Genomic DNA, 19,196 nt, shown 5'->3' on the forward strand with positions numbered 1-19,196 from the left:
AGACAAGATTATTTGTATGTAGTTTAAAATTTAAACTCTTGTTCAAATGATTTTCTAGATTATGAATTCATTATTTTTAGGTATTAATTTGTTGTATAAATAAGGATCATAATATGAAATAAATAATTTTTTTCAAAGGTTTAATAAAGTTTCTTGTTTTACTTGTGTTATACTTAATACCATGATTTTTTAAAAAAGTTGCTTATAAAATGATATGGTACCTGACCTAGTTTGTATTTTAGCGTAAACAGTAGGTACCTATATTTTGGTATACGTTAATTTGATAAAAATTTTGTACATTCACTGTTTTGAATAAGGGTTCAGCATATGTAAGTTTGACTTTATCGTAAATTAAGTCAAACTTACATATGCTGAACACACCGTGACACGCTTTTGATTTTTTCTTCATAATAATTTTCTTAATACACCTTTTTTTAGGCGATTGGTTTAATTTGTAAAATAAATTTATACCTACAAAATTAAACTTCTGAATTACCTAAATATAACAGGTTAAACTTGCGACCTTTTTTTTTAGAGTAAAATTAGAAATTTGTTTTAAGGTTAAAATTGTTTATGACACAATGCAGTTTAACAGTTATTCTACTGTTGTAGGTCCCCATACAATGCAGTTCTGAACAAGTCAAGTTCTGCACAGTCCCCACACAATGCTCAAGTTCTACACAGTCCCTACAATGCAGTTCTACACAGTCCCTACACAATGCAGTTCTACATAGTCCCTACACAATGCAGTTCTACACAGTCCCTACACAATGCAGTTCTACACAGTCCCTACACAATGCAGTTCTACACAGTCCCTACACAATGCAGTTCTACATAGTCCCTACACAATGCAGTTCTACACAGTCCCTACACAATGCAGTTCTACAAAATCCCTACACAATGCAGTTATACAGCTATTCTACAGTTGTAGCTACTCAAACAAATGTATCCCCATACTTGCTAATAAAAATCAACCGCTTTTTTTTCGTATCCACTTCTTTTTTCAATGATTTTGTTTTATGAAGTAAAATGCCCATGAATTGTTGTTTTTAAAATAATGTTACTTACCGATAAACACATTGAATAAGATATCTTAAAACTTATGAACTTTAAAGACTAATAAATTACTTTGTCATAAAAAAAACACAAATTTATGACCCCTCGCAGGCATAATAATGTCAAATTAAAAGATTTTTTTTACAAAATATAGTTTTAGTAGTTACTGATTCACCATATGAAAGTGGTTGTCACAACTCTTAAAGTGCCTCCAAAATTTCAATATTTTATGGTGTCCCATGTATCATAATGCCCCACTCTCCCTATATATAACATCAATATAATACTTGCAATTTTGTTATATGTGTACTCTCTCAAGCAAAATTCGCTTAAACTCGCCCAAGCTATTTTTGCGTGACAGCGTATAAAAGAGGAACATTTGAATTAGTTTTGAGATAAAATAGATCTTAGCTTAAAAAGTAGTTTTTTGATATTTTAGTGTTTATAGCATTTATATGATCTTTCAAAAAGATATTTTTATCAATTAGAACTGCAAAAAATTGAATTTTCTGACACTATTTTAGTTTCCTGAGATCATTCAATGATTATTTTTTAGAGAGGGTAGAATTCTAGCTCAGAACCAAGAGGTCTGAAGCTCGACGCTGGCTCTACCCCAATAAGCGACATTGGTATGGAAGGAGGCGTAAACTTCCTAATTAACTGCTCTTTCGCGGTGTTTTATGATTAATCCGTAAGGATTTCTTAAAGGCTTATAAAATTTATACATATAAAATTTATAAATTTTACATTTTAGTTTTTATAAAAGTTTTTTTTACTTGCAAGCTGAAACCTCTTGATAATGAATTAATAACAATGGTTTATACATTACAAAACTAGAGTGTTTTAAATTCCAATTTAAAGTTGGTTTCAGTATTATCTTCAAAGTTATAAAAAATGTGTTAAGTACGACTTAACTACTAAGCAGCTAGAAGTATTCATTTTAATCTCACCCAGTGCTTCAAATTTGGTCATCTGTTATTTCTCAAATATATAAATGATACCAATTTATCCTCTAAGCTCCTGAAATTTATTCTTTTTGCGGATAATAATATTTTATTTTCCGGTAATAATTTAAAATTATTTTTTTACTGTTTACACTTAACTAACTAATCTCAACGACTGGGAAACAAAACCTTCAAAACACATTGGAAAAATAATATCAGTTAATATTAGTTTAATAAAAAAAGTTCTATTTAACTCTGGGGATCATGCTGAAAACGAATCTCCATTTGTATCATATGTATTTAAAAAACTTATATTTTTCATTTATCCATAGATACATTAGTTAATGCAATATAGCAAGCAATGTTACATTAGTTATTGCAAGTGGGCAAGTAATCTCTATCTTCATTTAAAAAATTATTTAACAAGCAAAAATAAGTCGGTTAATATTTAATGCAGATAGATATGCATGCTACCCAGCAAGCATTGCGGATTTTCACTGGATCTATATAGGCATTTTGAGCAGACCACTGTAGTTTTACTTAGCCACTACTAACATGGCGGAGAGTTATTGGCTTGCAATTTATAGTGGTTGCTACGAATGGCCCACTAAAAAACCGATGTGCAAAACTCCAATAAACAGGTAAAAAATGCCTATATACTGCAAATCCACTAAAACAATGTTTGCAGGGTAGAGTATAATTTATTTCAGTCAAAATTTAAATTTTTAAAATTTTGGTCTAGCACGCTTGGATCCCTATGTATTTGGATATGGGAAATTAAATTTTGATAACATTTTTGTAAAATATGAATGTTTAGCTACCGGGAAACGGGTTTTTAAATTACGGTTTTATTAAGAATTAATCTTTTTAAACTAAGGTTTAATTTTTATAAATTTTTATATTTTTGACAATTATTATTACAAATTAAAATTTTATAAAGTAAACCACGAGTAATAAAGAAGATGAAATTATCATGGATTCGGATTCCTCTGCCATAAATGTATAAAACCCGCCGCCTCCCATTATTATTTGATAATTTTATTTCAACTATCAAGATATATTACGATTACTGTTTATGTAAACCTTACTCAAATGCTTTTTTTCAAAAATATTCCGCATACCAAAGCTTTATAAATTTTAACAAAGAGACAGGGATTGTTTTACCCCCATCTCCTCCTAAAAAAAGTAACAAGAAATAGTTGGAATAGTTGGAAAAAAAATTAATAAAAAAAATTAATATAAAAAACTAATAAATTTCACAAACTTGAAGATAAAATAACCAAGAAACAAATAAGTAGAAATAACCAATTAATATCAAATTAACAATAAAAAATTGGTACTAACTCGAGTTTAACTAAAAATGTTCATTCATAAAAAAAACATTCTGTATTAAAACAAGTGAGAGCTAGTTTTAAAAATTTTACAATATAATTTTTTTTTAGCATTAGTAAATTATTCAAAGTCTTTTTTTGATTTCATTACAGGCATTGGTTTTCAATTTCAAAAAGAGTTTGACTTCTCTCTCACAACTTTGGGTATGGAATGAAGGAAGCTCCAGGGAAGAAACTCTTAATGGATTGAGTTAGGCTAATGATAAGTTTGCAATGAAAACTGATTCAATAATGACATTTTTTTCCAACCAATAAGTTTTTTAATGTCATAAGCATTAAGGTTGAATGTTTGGGTAACTTTAAAAGGTCTCACATCAGTAAAGCCATATGGCTTTACTGATGTGAGACCATTGTGGAAGTGTCTGGAATGAAATGTCGACGGCAAATGTCACCTTTGTTTTGAGTTATCGGAACTGAGAAGTGCGACAAGTATATTCTCAGAAACAGCCCACAAGGGTTCACTTCTTAGATAAGGTTGAGAGGCTTCTTTAATTCTATCATCTTGCTTCTACGAGACTCAAAATAGGTTTAAGAGATGACCAGAACCACATTTAATGCCATAATTTACTTTAATCTCAAAAAACATTTAAGGGTAAACCATGTGTCAGGCTGCAAGCAGTCTCAAGATCTTTGCATTCTCAGGTTTAAGATCATCATTGCTCATAAATAGAAACAAGCATCTCATGCCGCAAGTAAGCCGTCAACTGTGAGACAACCTACCGCATTTAAAGACTGATCGGAATGATAATGACCGTTGGGATTTTTGAAATATTTCAGGAACCACTTAATCAGTTTTTATAATTTTTTTTTTGTTTGAAGCAAATTTTTTCAATTGCTCCACGCCATCTTTTTTGTGAAGAAGTTGGCCCATCAAGTTTTCTACGATATGACGGAAACAAAGCTCATTAATGTGAGCCCAGTAAAAAGATCTAAAAAATGTTTTATTGAGAAGACATCACTACAAACAATCGCGTATTGTTGGAAATTCAGTTTGGAGAAAATTTTTTATTTTTTACTTTTAGTTTTTTAGGGTAAGGGTTACCCCAATGGGCACAGTACGTTTTTAAAACGTTCTTTCGACGTTTTTATTAGGTTTAAACCTTATAAAAACGTCTAAAAAACGTTTTAAAAACGTACCGTGCCCACTGAGACCTAACCTTAACCATAACCCTAAGAAACATTCTAGGACCTACAAGATACGCGCTCAGCTTTGTGTTAATGGATTTTCAGGTTTTCTTACTATCTAATAACGTTATTTTTGTATTTCGAATATACTATGAATCTAAAAAACCCGGAATAATAGCAACTAAATTGAAAATAAATCTATAATAGCTATCATCCTATTTGTAAGGTATAGTTTAATATTAAGTAGCACTTATACACAAAAATTTAAAAAAAAAATAAAAAACATTCTATTATAATAAAGGGTTAATCACTATTATAAATAGTCATTTTATACATTTGTAACATAAATAGTCAACATTTAGGTAAAAAAACACAAAATTTTCAGAAAAGAAAAATGTTTTTTCGGTAGCAAGAACTGTTGCTTCACCAAAAAATACCATTCAACTCAGGCTTTATACATACATTGGAAAAGTGAAATACTGAATCAAAACAATGCATGAGTATGGTATACCCTAATATGTATATATGATAAATTCAATGTTTATTCTTTACAGAACTTTCAAATAATAAACATATGTTTATACCGCGTATATATATTTTTTTAACCGCAAAGAGGTGCGACGTGCTTAAAAACAAATAACACATGTTAATAAAAATTGAATATTTGTAACCAATTTAAGACAAGCTTGGAAAATAACTTTTTATATAACTACGACGAGATTTACGAAGACTTAATACTAATTTTGTAACATTACAGCTTTACCTATATTTATAAGATAACTTTAAATATTGCAATCAATTATGATTTTGTACTTTATTTTCAAAAGAAAGTTTGTAATTGCATTTATATGTTTTTTCATTAAAAATGTGTCTGCCAACAGAGCTTTGAAAAACAACAACAAATTTACATTTATTAACAAAAATTCATCTGCTATATTTGTCAATACAAACTGGAATGAAAACAACGAGGCATTCTATTTTAGACTGTCAAGTAGTGGAAAAGATGGCAATGTATTGTCAGTTTATGACAAACTCAGTACACAAAGACTGCATATTAAAATATCAAATGGAAAATTTAATATCATTGTTGAAGATCAACATTATAACATTCCTGGTTTAACTGACTTTGTAATAAAAATAAGGAGATGGTACATTATAAAGCTATTTCAGTTAAATGCAGCCTTAAAATTAGAACTTAACAACCAAACTGTATTAATTGCAAATAAAAAAAAGAAGATTTTTTCTAAATGGGAGTCCATACATTTTGGCACAAATGTTGTTGAAGGCATATTCCAAGGTAACAGGTAATTTATCTATTTTTTTCACCAAATAGCTTTAAGTTTGAAAATGTTAACTATGTTAACTGATATTAATTAGTAATGATTTTACGTTTGTTTAGTTTCATTGGCTGCATTGACATACCTCAAAGTGAAAGTCTGTTATTTAAGATATCTAATTTAATACAAGAAGGTTGTGTAAATGCTTGTTTAATTCAATCTTGTCATAACGGAGGTAGATGTATCAACTATTATGATCATGTAGTTTGTGACTGTTTTGGAACAGGCTTCAAGGGAATTGCATGTGAAATCGGTAAATCAATTTTTTGATAAAAATAAAAGTTTTTGCAAAATTGTTTTTAGATATCTAATGATTCCCTTTTGACAATTGTTTCTCAACAGAGCATCCAACTATTTATTTTGATGGTAAAAGTTACGTGACATTTAAAGGAAACAAAAATTTAGAAGGAGAAATAAAAATTCTCACGCAATTTAAGACTATGTCAGAAGGAGTAATTTTAGCGACAAATTTTAAAAAAAGTATAATTATAATTGAAGTATACAACGGAAACGTATATTGCAGAGGAAATGCAGCAGGAGGTATATATATTTAACTTTTTTTGTACAAGTTGTTCATATTGTATAAACTATTCTGATAAAAAATTTTTTGATTACTCAAATTATGCAAGTGGATGGTGCCCTTCAGGTATAACTTTTTTGATATATTTTTTCGCGACGCATGTATATTTTATTTTATTTTAGTAAGAGTAGCTTGTGGTTTTAAAATGTAATAAAATTGCAGACAGAAAACGCATAATTAGTCTTTGCCCTGTTCACTTGACCAGATATAATTTTATAAATTTTCTATTTAATTTAAAATGTTTCTAAAAGTGCCAGATGCAAATATTTCAGCAGGTATATTTTTTTTTTGTTCGCATATTAAAGTTATGTTGGCATTTAAGTAGCTGGTGGTCAAAATGTTTAAAAAGAAGCATTTTTTGGCACCAATACTTTCAGTTTTTCTCAATAATTTAGATCTTCCTACATTTATGAACGGTAATGTACTCGATGAGCCATCTACTCTTCATCTTCTAGGATTAACTCTATACTTCCGATCTTTCTTGGAAACCATACATCAAATCCGTTGCAATATTAGCATCTGCAAAGGTTGCATCTCTTTATCGAGCTCGGCACTTTCTTTTTATCTCTTTATCGAGCACTTTCTTACTTTGGATCTCTTTATCAAGCACTTTCTTACTTTGGATTCTATTCTCTATCTCTATTAATCTCAAATCCGGCCTTGTATGAAATGCTGTTGCCATATCTGGGGCGAATCTTCTAATGATGTCCTTTTTCTTTTAGACAAGATGAAAAAATGCATTGAAACATTAGACCTGCTCTTGAAACCAACCTCCAACCATTATCACATCATCGTAATGTCGCTTATCTTTCTCTCTTCTAAAATAACTATAATGGGCACTGCTCTAAAGAGCTAGCGTCCCTTGTACCATCTACTATAATTCATTCTCGTATTATTTGTTTAAAAAGAACTTTTCTCCTTAACTTAAACACACACATCGCCCATTACCATTTATAACACAATTGTTCAGTCACATAGGTCTACTAATTGGAAACAATGATTGAAATCATATCTTCATTTAATGAAGAAGAAATACAGTTAATCGCTCTATTGCTGAAGATTTTTCATATATTTTATTGTTTTATTGATGTAGTTTTTACGTCATTTTTTTTATCGCAAATTGTTGTTTATATATACATTTCCTTAGTATAGTAAGATACCTTAATTATTCACATATTTATTTTTTAATTATTCACATATTTTCTTGATTTATTTACTATTTTTCTATCCAATAACTAAATTTTACATTCAACACCAGTTATAGTTGTAGCTCTATTTTTCTAAATTTTTTTTTTACATCCTTTTCTCACCACATCTACTAATATATGCATTCATTTATATTATCAAAGCAACAACACTGGTACATACAGGATCGTTTTTAGGAAAGGGGCTTAGGGAGTTATCCAGCCCCCTAGAACATTTTTTTAAAAATTATTATGCAAGTTTGGACGATGGAGTCGGCAAATTTGGATCTTAAGTTGGAAGTCGGTAAATGTCAGCCAACGAGGACCTTTTTTATTTTAAGGCCTTAATTAGCAACAGTTTTTTATTTTTACCTACAGTCGGCTAAACCCCTTTTTTAACCCACATTCCTTTTAAAACCTCTTTGCGACGGCCCTTCATACATATTATTTATATACAGAATTCTAACCAACAAAGTATGTCTATAAACAGTCCAGCTTATGAGATCGTAAGATCTACCATGTCTACCACCCAAGCGTATTCCTCTATTTTACTATAATTTTTATATATACTATTTTCAAGTTATCTATATTTTATATTACTGCGTACGAGGTTGTCAAATGTGTATTCTTTTTTGTGGTTTAAGGACTGTAGGTCATTTAGTTGTTTGTACAAACTTTTTCAAAACAGCCCTTACAATCTGATATGGCCCTGATAAGACGAAGGATTGTTCTTTAACCATGGTTTTGGTCACATTGACAACTTAAGTCCTTGCGCGCAACCACTTATTTATTAAGTACATTACTATAATATTTTACAGTTCTTTATATCGTATTTTATCTTATATACCTTCGATTTTACTAAGAAGTGCATTTATCCCAAGGTTGGATCCATAGAGAGGGGGGGGGGGGTGTGAGTGATGGCCCCCCCCCCCCTCCTCCCCTATCATCTACAAATATTTTTAAATAGGTTGTTTTTTATAAACTTATATATTTAAATTAATTTAGGCAGGCTGTTTAGATGTGATAAAAAATTTAATAAATTTGTGTTGTGCAAAAAAGAAAATCGAAATGATGGACTGATAATCTATAATATAATTTTATAATAACATAGATTAAAACAGTAAAAGACTAATATTCTAAAAAAATTAACTAAAAAACGAGAAAAATTGCCCGCCCCTTCCCTGCTTAGTTTGTATCAATGAACAACCCCCTCCTCCTCCTCCTCGTTCTTTCCCAAATGGATGCACCGACTCAAAAAAATTTTAATTTCGCCTCCCTTTACTAGATGGTCTGGATCCGCCTTTGACTCATCCTGTGTAATTAAAAAGCATTTTCCGATGATCACTAAAGATTTAGAAGTGTTTTTATGGTCATTTTTTACGCCAGTTGTAAACTTTTGATTTCATTTTTTTTTTCCAGATTCTAGATACCACATTCCAGTTATGGAACTTAAGCATTTAATGGTATTTCTACATAATTAGTTATATATATATATATATATATATATATATATATATATATATATATATATATATATATATATATATATATGTATAATAATCTACAGTTAGTCAGGTCAAGTAGCATCACTTTGCAACTGGCAACTTATCACCATTAAAACAAGGATTATGTGGTCGAAAACAAGAGACCTTAGCGAGAAGCAACCAGTTTCTGATGCTAGAGAGTATCAAAAACAAGTTACCAACTGATGAATGTTTTAGCTACGCATGACATCCATGTCTGCTCGAGTGCTATGCCTATAAAATTGATAGCTGTTTGCCAGAAAACTTTCTATAAAACTGTTACTTACAGATGCCATGAAAAAAGAAGCGTTTCTTGTGGACAAAGGAATACAAAGAGTGGACTAAAGACAAATGGAGAAGAGTACGGTATAATGTAGTTATTAAATTGACAGCTATTTTGTTTATTGTATCTGTACAACCATACTATTTTAAATGAAGAAATTAAATTGAAGACACTTTATAATTGTTGATTAATTTATTTAATAACAAGCCTGATAATTGTTAAATTATTTTTTAAAGTAAAAGATCAGTTATCAAAGTTTTTCGTTGCTCTGATGGTGAGCCTATAGACCCGGACTCATTGAAAAATATGTCAAGTATCCAGAAAAGATGTTTTGGTTATTTCTCTGTTGTTTCTTACTTGGTTATTTATCTGTTGTTTGTTGTCAGAAAAGATGTTTGGTTATTTCTCTGCTGTTGGACCAGGAGCACTCTACCCAGTTACTGGCATGATGAACTTTGACACTTTTAGTGAGGTTCTGCAATACATTTATTTCAAGAGATGTTAAAAGTGTTGGAAACAAAATAAAATGTTAAAAATGGAAACAGAATGCAGGATTTAGTCTCATGCCATAGACTCAAAAAAGTCAAGAAATCATGATAGAAAATAATATTAAATAACTTAAATGGCCTGAAAACTCTTCAGATTTCAATCCAATTGAGAATCTTTGGGTAATTGTAAAAAAAAGGCTGCAAAAACATGACTGCACAACTAAAACTAAGCTTACCACCACTATCCTTCAGATTTGATTTGGAGACCTAGAAATCCAAAACATTTGTAAAAATTTAGTAGATTCTATGCCAAATTGTGTGCAGAAAGTTATAGCAGCTCAAGGAGGACTCACAAAATATCAATGTATAAGTTTTATTGAAAGAAAACTTAAAAATTCCTGGATTTTTATTGTTTTTGATTTTGATGCAATTGATTTGCACCATACTTTATATATATATATATATATATATATATATATATATATATATATATATATATATATATATATATATATATATATATATATATATATATATATATATATATATATATATATATACAGTGGTGGCTCAAAAAATTAGAGCCACCTCGAAATTTAGACAATATTTGAGTTTCGACTGTGAAATTAATTAAAATACATACGGATGTCCAGTTTTTGTCATTTCGTATTGTTAATTACTTTGTTTTGAACATATTTTTACAATGACAACACTATTGAGCGGTTTTGAGTGAAGTTAGTTGCATTATTGCAGAAGATGTCACATTTTAGCACGTGTTGTACTGGGCGATAGTTGTGTTTCTGTTTGTATTTGTTGATTTTATATTTTTACACTAAAATTTGTTTATTTTACTATTCAACACTTATTATATATTCTATTTACAAGTAAGTTATCAATATATTACAACTTTTTTATCATATTTAGGTAAATTTTGCTATTTTTTAAAATAATTGGTGTTTTTAGGTATGGGCAAAGAGAAAGATATTTCTCCCACAAAACTAGGGCTTATTCAAGGATATTTGTCGAGTGGAAATCATTCCAACAGGCAAATTGCCAAGTGTGTGAATGTTTCCAGAGCAACAGTCGATAGGATTAAAAGAAAACTGGACAATAATCAATCACTAAAATTGAATAAAAGAAAAAGTTGTGGACGAAATCGAATTACAACGCCTCGCACCGAAAGAAAAATAAGGGATATTGTGATAGAAAATAATAAAAAATCGAAAAAAGTGCTTAAGGAAATCATAAACAATGAAGGTATAAAAATATCCCTTGCAACACATCGGAGAAGAATGGCGGAGCAGGGGTTTAAGGCCTGTAGACCAGCCAAAAAACCAAGGCTCATCCAGACAATAAAGGATAAACGTCTCCAATGGGCTTAAAATCATCGCCATTTTACCACTGATGATTGGGAAAGAGTAAGTACTCAGTTTCTCTTCATAAACACATTAAAATTTAAACGAATACCATACTAAAAGAAAAGAATATAAATATTTCATCAAAAATATTAACCCTATTTTGAAAATTTTAGGTTTGCTTCTCAGATGAATCCACATTGGAAATTCTAATGGATAAAACTAATTTCGTCCGAAGAAGGACAGGTGAAATGTTCAATGAAGATTGTCTTGTGGAGAGGGTGAAGCATCCGCTAAAAATTATGGTCTGGTCAGTCATTAGTAGCCAGGGTACTGGAAGGTTTTACATTGTAAAAAATACAATGCGGCAGGACCAGTACACCCAAGTCTGGAAGGAAAGAATGATTCCTCAAGCGATGGAGTGGTAACCGAATGGGAACTTTACCTTCCAGCACGACTCTGCTCCATGCCATAAGGAAAAAACTGTAACAAAGTTTTTAGAGGCTGAAAAAATCCATGTATTACCCTGGCCAGGAAACTCGCCCGACCTAAATCCCATATAAAATTTATGGGAATTGTTAAAGAGGGATATAAGTAAAAATCTTATAACAAATAAAAGAGATTTGATTGAAAAATTAATAAATGTTTGGTACCACAGCGAGGAAATAAAAAAAAATTGTCAAAACCTCATCAAAAGTATGACCAGAAGAGTTGAAGCCGTAATTGCTGCAAAAGGTGGCCACACTAAGTATTAGTGATTTTGTGTACAATATTTTGTATATCTTATTTATTTTTCCTAAATATACGCTACACTTCTATATTTTTGTCATTTACTATTATTTATATCCTATGTTCCCAAAATAAATAGTTGTAAATTTAACTCATTACAAAATATAGGGAAAATCAGCTTCAGAATATGAAAATTTGTAAAAATGTTGGGTGGCTCTAATTTTTTGAGCCACCACTGTATATATATATATATATATATATATATATATATATATATATATATATATATATATATATATATATATATATATATATATATATATATATATATATATATATATATATATATATACATATATATATATATATATATATATATATATATATATATATATATATATATATATGTATATATATATATATATATATATATATATATATATATATATATATATATATATATATATATATATATATATATATTTGTCAAAAGTATTTTACTGATTCAAATTGTAAAATTTTTTTTTAGGTTCTGTCAGCGTAAAAGTTGGCAACTTTGTACTAGACGAGCAATGGCATTATTTATCCCTAGTAAAACATCACCAATATATTAAAATTAAACTCGACAGACAAATATTCACTTTATTGTCCATTCAAAACCAAGACGAAATTCAATTTAACAAAGAGCAAGAATACTTTTATATTGGTGGAGTTGGCAATCCGCAAAATATGACGCATTCATTAAGCAAAAAATATTTTAAAGGATGTCTTAAACATAATATTTTTAATTCAAACGATAAAATTGTTAAAACAGTATGGAGTGATCTTGGATATGAATTATTTAACAACGTAACGCAATGCTAAAAAAACTAAAAAGTCCGTAAAAATGAAAACCATAAATAATAAAAAAACTTTAAATCAATTTTAAAAACTTCTATATTGCTTACATCAATGAGCCATCAATGATTCAAGAGAATTATGTCAACATAAAAATATTGAGTCATCAATGATTCAAGAGAATTATGTCAACATAAAAATATTGAGTCATCAATGGTTCAAGAGAATTATGTCAACATAAAAATATTGAGTCATCAATGATTCAAGAAAATTATCTTAACACAAAGATTTGTTATTATTTTCAGCTTTAATGTTTCAAAAGTTATTTTTCATCGTTTTTTTGTGTTAACAATATTAAAGATAAAAAAATAAGGGTATTACTATTATTAATTTTTTAATTCTATTAAGTTTTTACATTATTTATATTATCATTATTTTTTTTTAATCTTCGCTTCAACAAGGCTGCAAGCAACCACTATTAGAGTTGGAAGTTACTGGAAGAGGAAAAATAAAATTTTTAAAGGAAGATAACGATTAACAGACGACTTAATAGATTAAAAATAATATGAATTAGGAAAACAGGATGAAGATAACAAATTCCAAAGAGCTAATGTTCAAGGAAAAAAATTAGCCGAATGATAGTCACAGTAAATAGATGACACTTTTTTAAATGACAAGTAACACGACAATGAATTTTAGAAGATGGGACAAGAGACGTTAGCACTTTAGAGCAGCGCCAATTATAGTATTTAAAGAAAAAAGAAAGAGAAGCAATACTACGACGATGTAACAAGGATTAAAGGTTGGCCTTAAGAGCAGGTCTGACCATGTTTCAATGCATTTTTGCATCTTGTCTAAAAGAGAAAGGACATCATTCAAAGATTAGCTCCAAATATGGGAACAGTATTTCATACAACGACGGATTTGAGATTAATAGAGAAAAAGAGTAGAATCAGATATAAGAAAGTGGCAAGCACAATAAAGAGATGCAATCTTAGCAGATGCTAGTTTTGCCATGGATTTGAAATATGATTTCTATTAAAAATTGCAAGTAAAATTTAATCCTAGAAAACGAAGGGTTGATGACTCTTCAAGGATATTACCGTTCATAAATGTAGGAAGGTCTAGGCTGTTACAATAACAATGGACTAAAAAAACATTTAGTTTTATTTGAGTTCACCAGCTACTGAGAGCCCCATTTTGTAGCAGAAGTGAGATCTTTTTCAAGATTAAAGGCCCCCTCCAAGTATTTATTTCTTATCAAGTCAAGAATAAATGGTAGTATCATCAGCAAACAATGCCAGAAGATTGAAATCCATATTGATGATCAGAAAGTGAGTTATTAGATTTAAGATGAGTGATTAAGTGTTTGTTAATTAAAGACTCAAAACCTTGCTTATGATAGGAAGAAGACTAATGGGACGATAGTTAGACAAGTTAGATCGCTCTCCAGAATTTTTGACAGATGCCTATGAGACGAGATTGATGAAAAGTTTTAAAAAAACCTTTTTACAATGGTATCTAGTAATAGTAAACAGAGGGCTGTTTTCTCGAGAATTGTTTTAGCGATAGATATGGAAATAATAGGTACGATTAGAAATTGCGGAAACATAATGAGAGGAAAACATGGAGAAGAGTGGGGTTCCGCTTGGAAATATTGAGTGTTAATAAAAGACTTCTTGCCAGCCTGAATTGAAGAAGCTATGTAAGAAGCAAAATTGCCAGCAGGAAGACAAAAGATTTATACTCAAAAGCTTTCACGAAGAAAATTACGGAAACAGTCCCAGTCAGCTTTAAGGTTGTTGTAAGATGTAACTAACGGTAAATGTAGTGAAACTGAGCACTGACTAGGATCAGAAACAAGACATAAGTCGAATATAGAAGGTAAATGATTTAGATTGTCTGTAAAGTGAGTTAGAAAGTTGGCTATTTGTATTAGAGATTGAGAATGGCAAAAGTTGTGGGCAGACTCACTGCGCTCACTGACTCACTCACTGTCTCACTCACTCAATGACTCAATCACTGTGGACAGACTCACTGACACTAGAACCCATCCATTCTTAGTGATTAGCATTAAAGTCACCAACAACGTCGATATTGGCTGAAGGATAAAGTGAAAGCGCTTCGTCAATTTGATCAAAAGTAATATCAAAAAGAGTGCAGTCTTGAGATAAAGGCAAGCAATATAGAACAAAGAGAAAAGTTTTAGAGTGTATAGTCTGTGGATTCAAATTTAATTTTGCGACAAAAGGGTAAATTCTTACGAATGTAAATGCCCAGGCCAAGCACGTGACTATTCTAGTCTTTACGCATTAAAAAAAGATGACCATCAATACTAAGATCACAAGATAAGACAGCTGAATTCAAATTGATCTCACAAAGTGCAAGTAGATCTGGTGAACATTGGAAGAGATAAAGCTAGTTGCTTTTCTTTATACTCTTTGAGCTCTGTAGCCCTAACGGCAAACTTTTTTAAATATTAAAGCGTAGTTTTAAACAGTATGAATTTAGGTGACATTTTTACCTTGCATTCATTATAAAAAAAATTTATTAAAAAAATTTTTTTTTTTTTCCATAGTAATTGTTATGAGCCAACTAACCCCGTGAAAATTCTGCTAACTTACCCCAAGAGCCTTTTTTTTAATAAACAGTCTATTGATCCTGAAAAACGAAAACTATTGAAAAAAAGTATGACTCGAAACCGTAAAACAATTGTGACTGGAATTTTCACAATATTTTATTTTTCATAAGACTAACTATTTTCTTCGTAAAATAAAACGGAAGCGATGTTCCAAAAGTTACGTTTTTGTCCAAAAAAAATAAATCCTAATATCCCATGCGCATGTGCGAATCTTAAAAATACTATAGTGAATGATAAAATGGTCAACTAGGAAGGTTCTGTGTAATTTTTGTCACATTCTGATGAAAGGCTCTGAAGAAAAAACGCAGTTCGTCAACTTACCCCTGCTGCCAATTAGCCCCGTCTCCCCCCTACTCACGGCAACCATCACACCCGAGTTAATGTCTAAAAAGAATTGCTGCTTGTATAAAAAAATACGAACGAAAGTGTATGCAAATATCTAACTTATGTAAACTTCAAATTATGCAATGTTAAAACACATATCAAGTTTTACAGTTTTATTTTTACTTTAAAATTGTATTGCGGAAATATCTCCTTAACTTTGAGTTACAGCATTTATTTGTCGTTTTATAAAGTTATTTCGCCGTCTTTTGTTTAGTAATAGTGTTAAAAATTGACAGATTAGTGTGCCATACACACTAAAAAAAAGAAGGTAGAAATGCCTACCTTAGGGTAGGATATGTGATACACCCTTAGTAAGGTATAATTTTCTACCTTTTAGGGTAGAAAATTATATTAAAAACAATTTTTTCTCATACAATTTTCTAACTTAAAGGTATAATTTTTTACCTTATAAGGTAGAAAATTATACCTTACTCAGGGTATATCACATATCCTACCTTAACTAAAAATTTCTACCTTTAATTTTTAGTGTGTAGTGGCCGAAGTAGTTAGCTAGCAGCTTTCTGAAGTGAAATATCGTGGTTCAAATCCCATCATTTTCAATTTTAAAAAATCCTTTTGATTTTTTAAAATACAAAATAAAACATTTTGGAGTTTACATATTTTATATTACTCTTATAAAGTTTTACTTTTTTTAAAAAATTGCGGCAAATCCTCCTTAATTATAATTTATTTGCCGTATAAAGCTATCCAATTATTTTTTTTAATGGTATTAAAATCTGGCAGATTGTGCCTTGGTGGTCGAAGCCGTTTGTTTACTAGTACAATGTTAGGGTTCAAATCCTGTCGCTTGCACATTTTTTTTTTCAATTTTTTTTATTTTCTAAAATACGAAACAAAACATTTTATAAAAAAAGTTATATTAATGTTATATACATAAAATATACAAAGATATTAACAACTATAACAAACAAAAGAGAGTTTTTCATAATGCTTAAACATCAAAACAGCGGTAGAAATTTTTTGCGCATGCCATGAGAGAGATCTTAAGTTATTAATGTGCTTAGGTAATTAGTTAAGTTTGCGCGTTTAACACTCATTAAAAAGACAGCTATTTTCATGGGAAAAAATATTTTACATTCAAACTTTTATTTTCTTCAAAATTATTTTAGTAGTAGTTTCATTTATTTCGCCGTTAAGAATTTATACAACATACAAATATAACAAAAGGAAATGGCTGGAGCAAGAAGAAGGCATCAATTAGCCTTATCACCGAGCCCCATTACAATCGTATTTTTAAGTCTGTAAAATATTAAAAAATCTTTACAAAACGTCAAGTATAAGAAGTTAAGAAACAAAAAAGTACTAAAAAATTAAAAGTAAACCAAGTTAAGAAAGATATGAAATCTATAAATATATATGTGTATATACATACACACATGACACATACACACATACATATATATACATGTTGCCTTGTATTGTCGTTTTTATAATAAAATGAATAAAATTCCATCTACAACAACATAAAATATATAAAAGTGTCAAAAGTAAAATAAATTAAATGAAACAAAACAACAAATCTTTTTAAACTTCAAGACCAAATATTCAAAAGTTAACATTTTTAAAGAAGTGTGATAAAGACATTGATATTCTTAATAATAATAGTTGATCTTATTATTTTTAGTTTTTTGTTAGTTAACATGTTAAAGTTGTTTAAGTTAATGTATCATTATAAATTTATTTTGATAACTTCTAAAAAAGACTGGCAATATTTAGAATATTAAAATCCATATTTACTAAATGATATTTTAAATTATCTTTGAGTTGCGTAAGTGTTTGTTTTTTATTAATAACAATCTGTTTAAAACTTTTCCATAAAAAAGGTCCCCGATACTGAATAGAATAAGAACATAACTTTTGATTAAATTTTAGAGTTACAAAGTTGTTTCCGGAAAATCTGGTGGGGTATTTATATGGCTTATTTTACTAAAATATTGATTAAATATTGTTGGAGATAGTTCGCGTTTTATTTTATACATGAATTATAAGTATATATTAACTTTGTACACGTTTAATGATCCAAACTTATTTAGAAGTGGCTCGCAAGGCACATTTCTTGTTGCTCCAAATACAATTCGGCAAGCATGTTTTTGTTTTGAATAAATTTTTTTCAACTTTGTGTAATTTGTGCCTGCCCATACAATATTTCCGTAAGTTAAATAACTATGTATAAAAGAAAAATATAAATTTTTTAAAGACCTAATATTTAAGAATGGTTTTGCTTTATACATTATTGCAATATTTCTTGAAAGTTTTTTTTCCAGAGAGCTTATATAAGTCTTCCAAGATAAATTTTCATCTAAAATAACAGCTAAGAAATTTACAAATATTTGTCTAGTAATATTTATTTTATTCATTTTTAGATCAGGTAACTTTAGAGGAAGATTATCCGTTTTATTTTGTTTATGAAATAGTATATACTTAGTTTTTGCTACATTAGGCGATAGTTAATTACATGTAAACCATTTGTTTACTTTGTTTAACTCTTCATTAACCACTGTAAAAAGCGTTTTAATATCTCTATGCCAATAAAACAGGTTGGAGTCATCCGCAAATAAAATAAAATTTAATAAGTTTGATGTAAAAGATAAATCATTTATTTAAAGCGAAAATAATAGTGGTCCTAAAATCGAGCCTTGAGGAACTCCGCATGTCAATATATTTTTGGACGTTTTACCTGTTTCATATTGTATAAACTGTTTTCTGCTTGATAGATATTCTTTAAACCAAAGTAAGTTATTGTTTTTTATTCCATTATGTTCAAGTTTTTTAAGAAGAATGACATGATTGACGGTGCCAAAGGCTTTAGACAGATCAATAAAAACTCCAAATGTCAAACAATCATCATTGAAGGCATTTTTTACATGGGTTACTAGCTCGATCAAAGCGTGATTGGTTGAGTGATTTTTTTAAAAACCAAATTGCTTGTTGAACAACATGTTGTTTACCATTAAGTAGCTGTTAAGCTTATTATACATTATGCGTTCGAGTAACTTAGAAAAGCATGGCAGAACCGATATTGGTCAGTAATTTGAAGTATTTGTGTCATGAAGTATTTGTCATTGAAGTATTTGTGTCACCAGATTTAAAAATAGGTGAGACTAGTGCAGTTTTTATTTTTTCTGGAACAGTACCTGATATAATAGAAAGATTAAAAATGAGATATAGAGAGGATTCTATTATATTAAAAACTGATTTTACAACATGCACACTAATTTGATCAAAACCTGCACTAGTGTTGTTTTTAAGACTATCTAGAGCAGATCGCAACTCATAAATATCTGGTTTAGATTCATCCATTACACCATTATTATCATC

The 19,196-nt window shown here is 29.5% G+C and overlaps 1 protein-coding gene across 1 annotated transcript; it reads left to right on the forward strand.

Moving 5' to 3' along the window:
- The first annotated feature begins 5,193 nt into the window (after positions 1-5,193).
- Positions 5,194-13,115, forward strand: LOC124808033 (neurexin-1a). The gene is made up of 4 exons (XM_065811383.1): positions 5,194-5,820; positions 5,916-6,106; positions 6,196-6,393; positions 12,525-13,115. Exons 1-4 carry the CDS (start codon positions 5,318-5,320, stop codon positions 12,857-12,859), a joined length of 1,227 nt encoding a protein of 408 aa, XP_065667455.1. The 5' UTR covers positions 5,194-5,317; the 3' UTR covers positions 12,860-13,115.
- The last annotated feature ends 6,081 nt before the right edge of the window (positions 13,116-19,196 follow it).

The sequence above is a fragment of the Hydra vulgaris genome, chromosome 12 (genome assembly GCF_038396675.1).
Source record: "Hydra vulgaris chromosome 12, alternate assembly HydraT2T_AEP".
Lineage (NCBI taxonomy): Eukaryota > Metazoa > Cnidaria > Hydrozoa > Anthoathecata > Hydridae > Hydra > Hydra vulgaris.

Coding starts and splice junctions, on each gene's coding strand:
- LOC124808033 (XM_065811383.1), top strand. CDS start 5,318: ATGATTTTGTACTTTATTTTCAAAAGAAAGTTTGTAATTGCATTTATA. Junction 5,821..5,915: donor GGCATATTCCAAGGTAACAG/GTAATTTATCTA, acceptor ACGTTTGTTTAG/TTTCATTGGCTGCATTGACA. Junction 6,394..12,524: donor CAGAGGAAATGCAGCAGGAG/GTATATATATTT, acceptor ATTTTTTTTTAG/GTTCTGTCAGCGTAAAAGTT.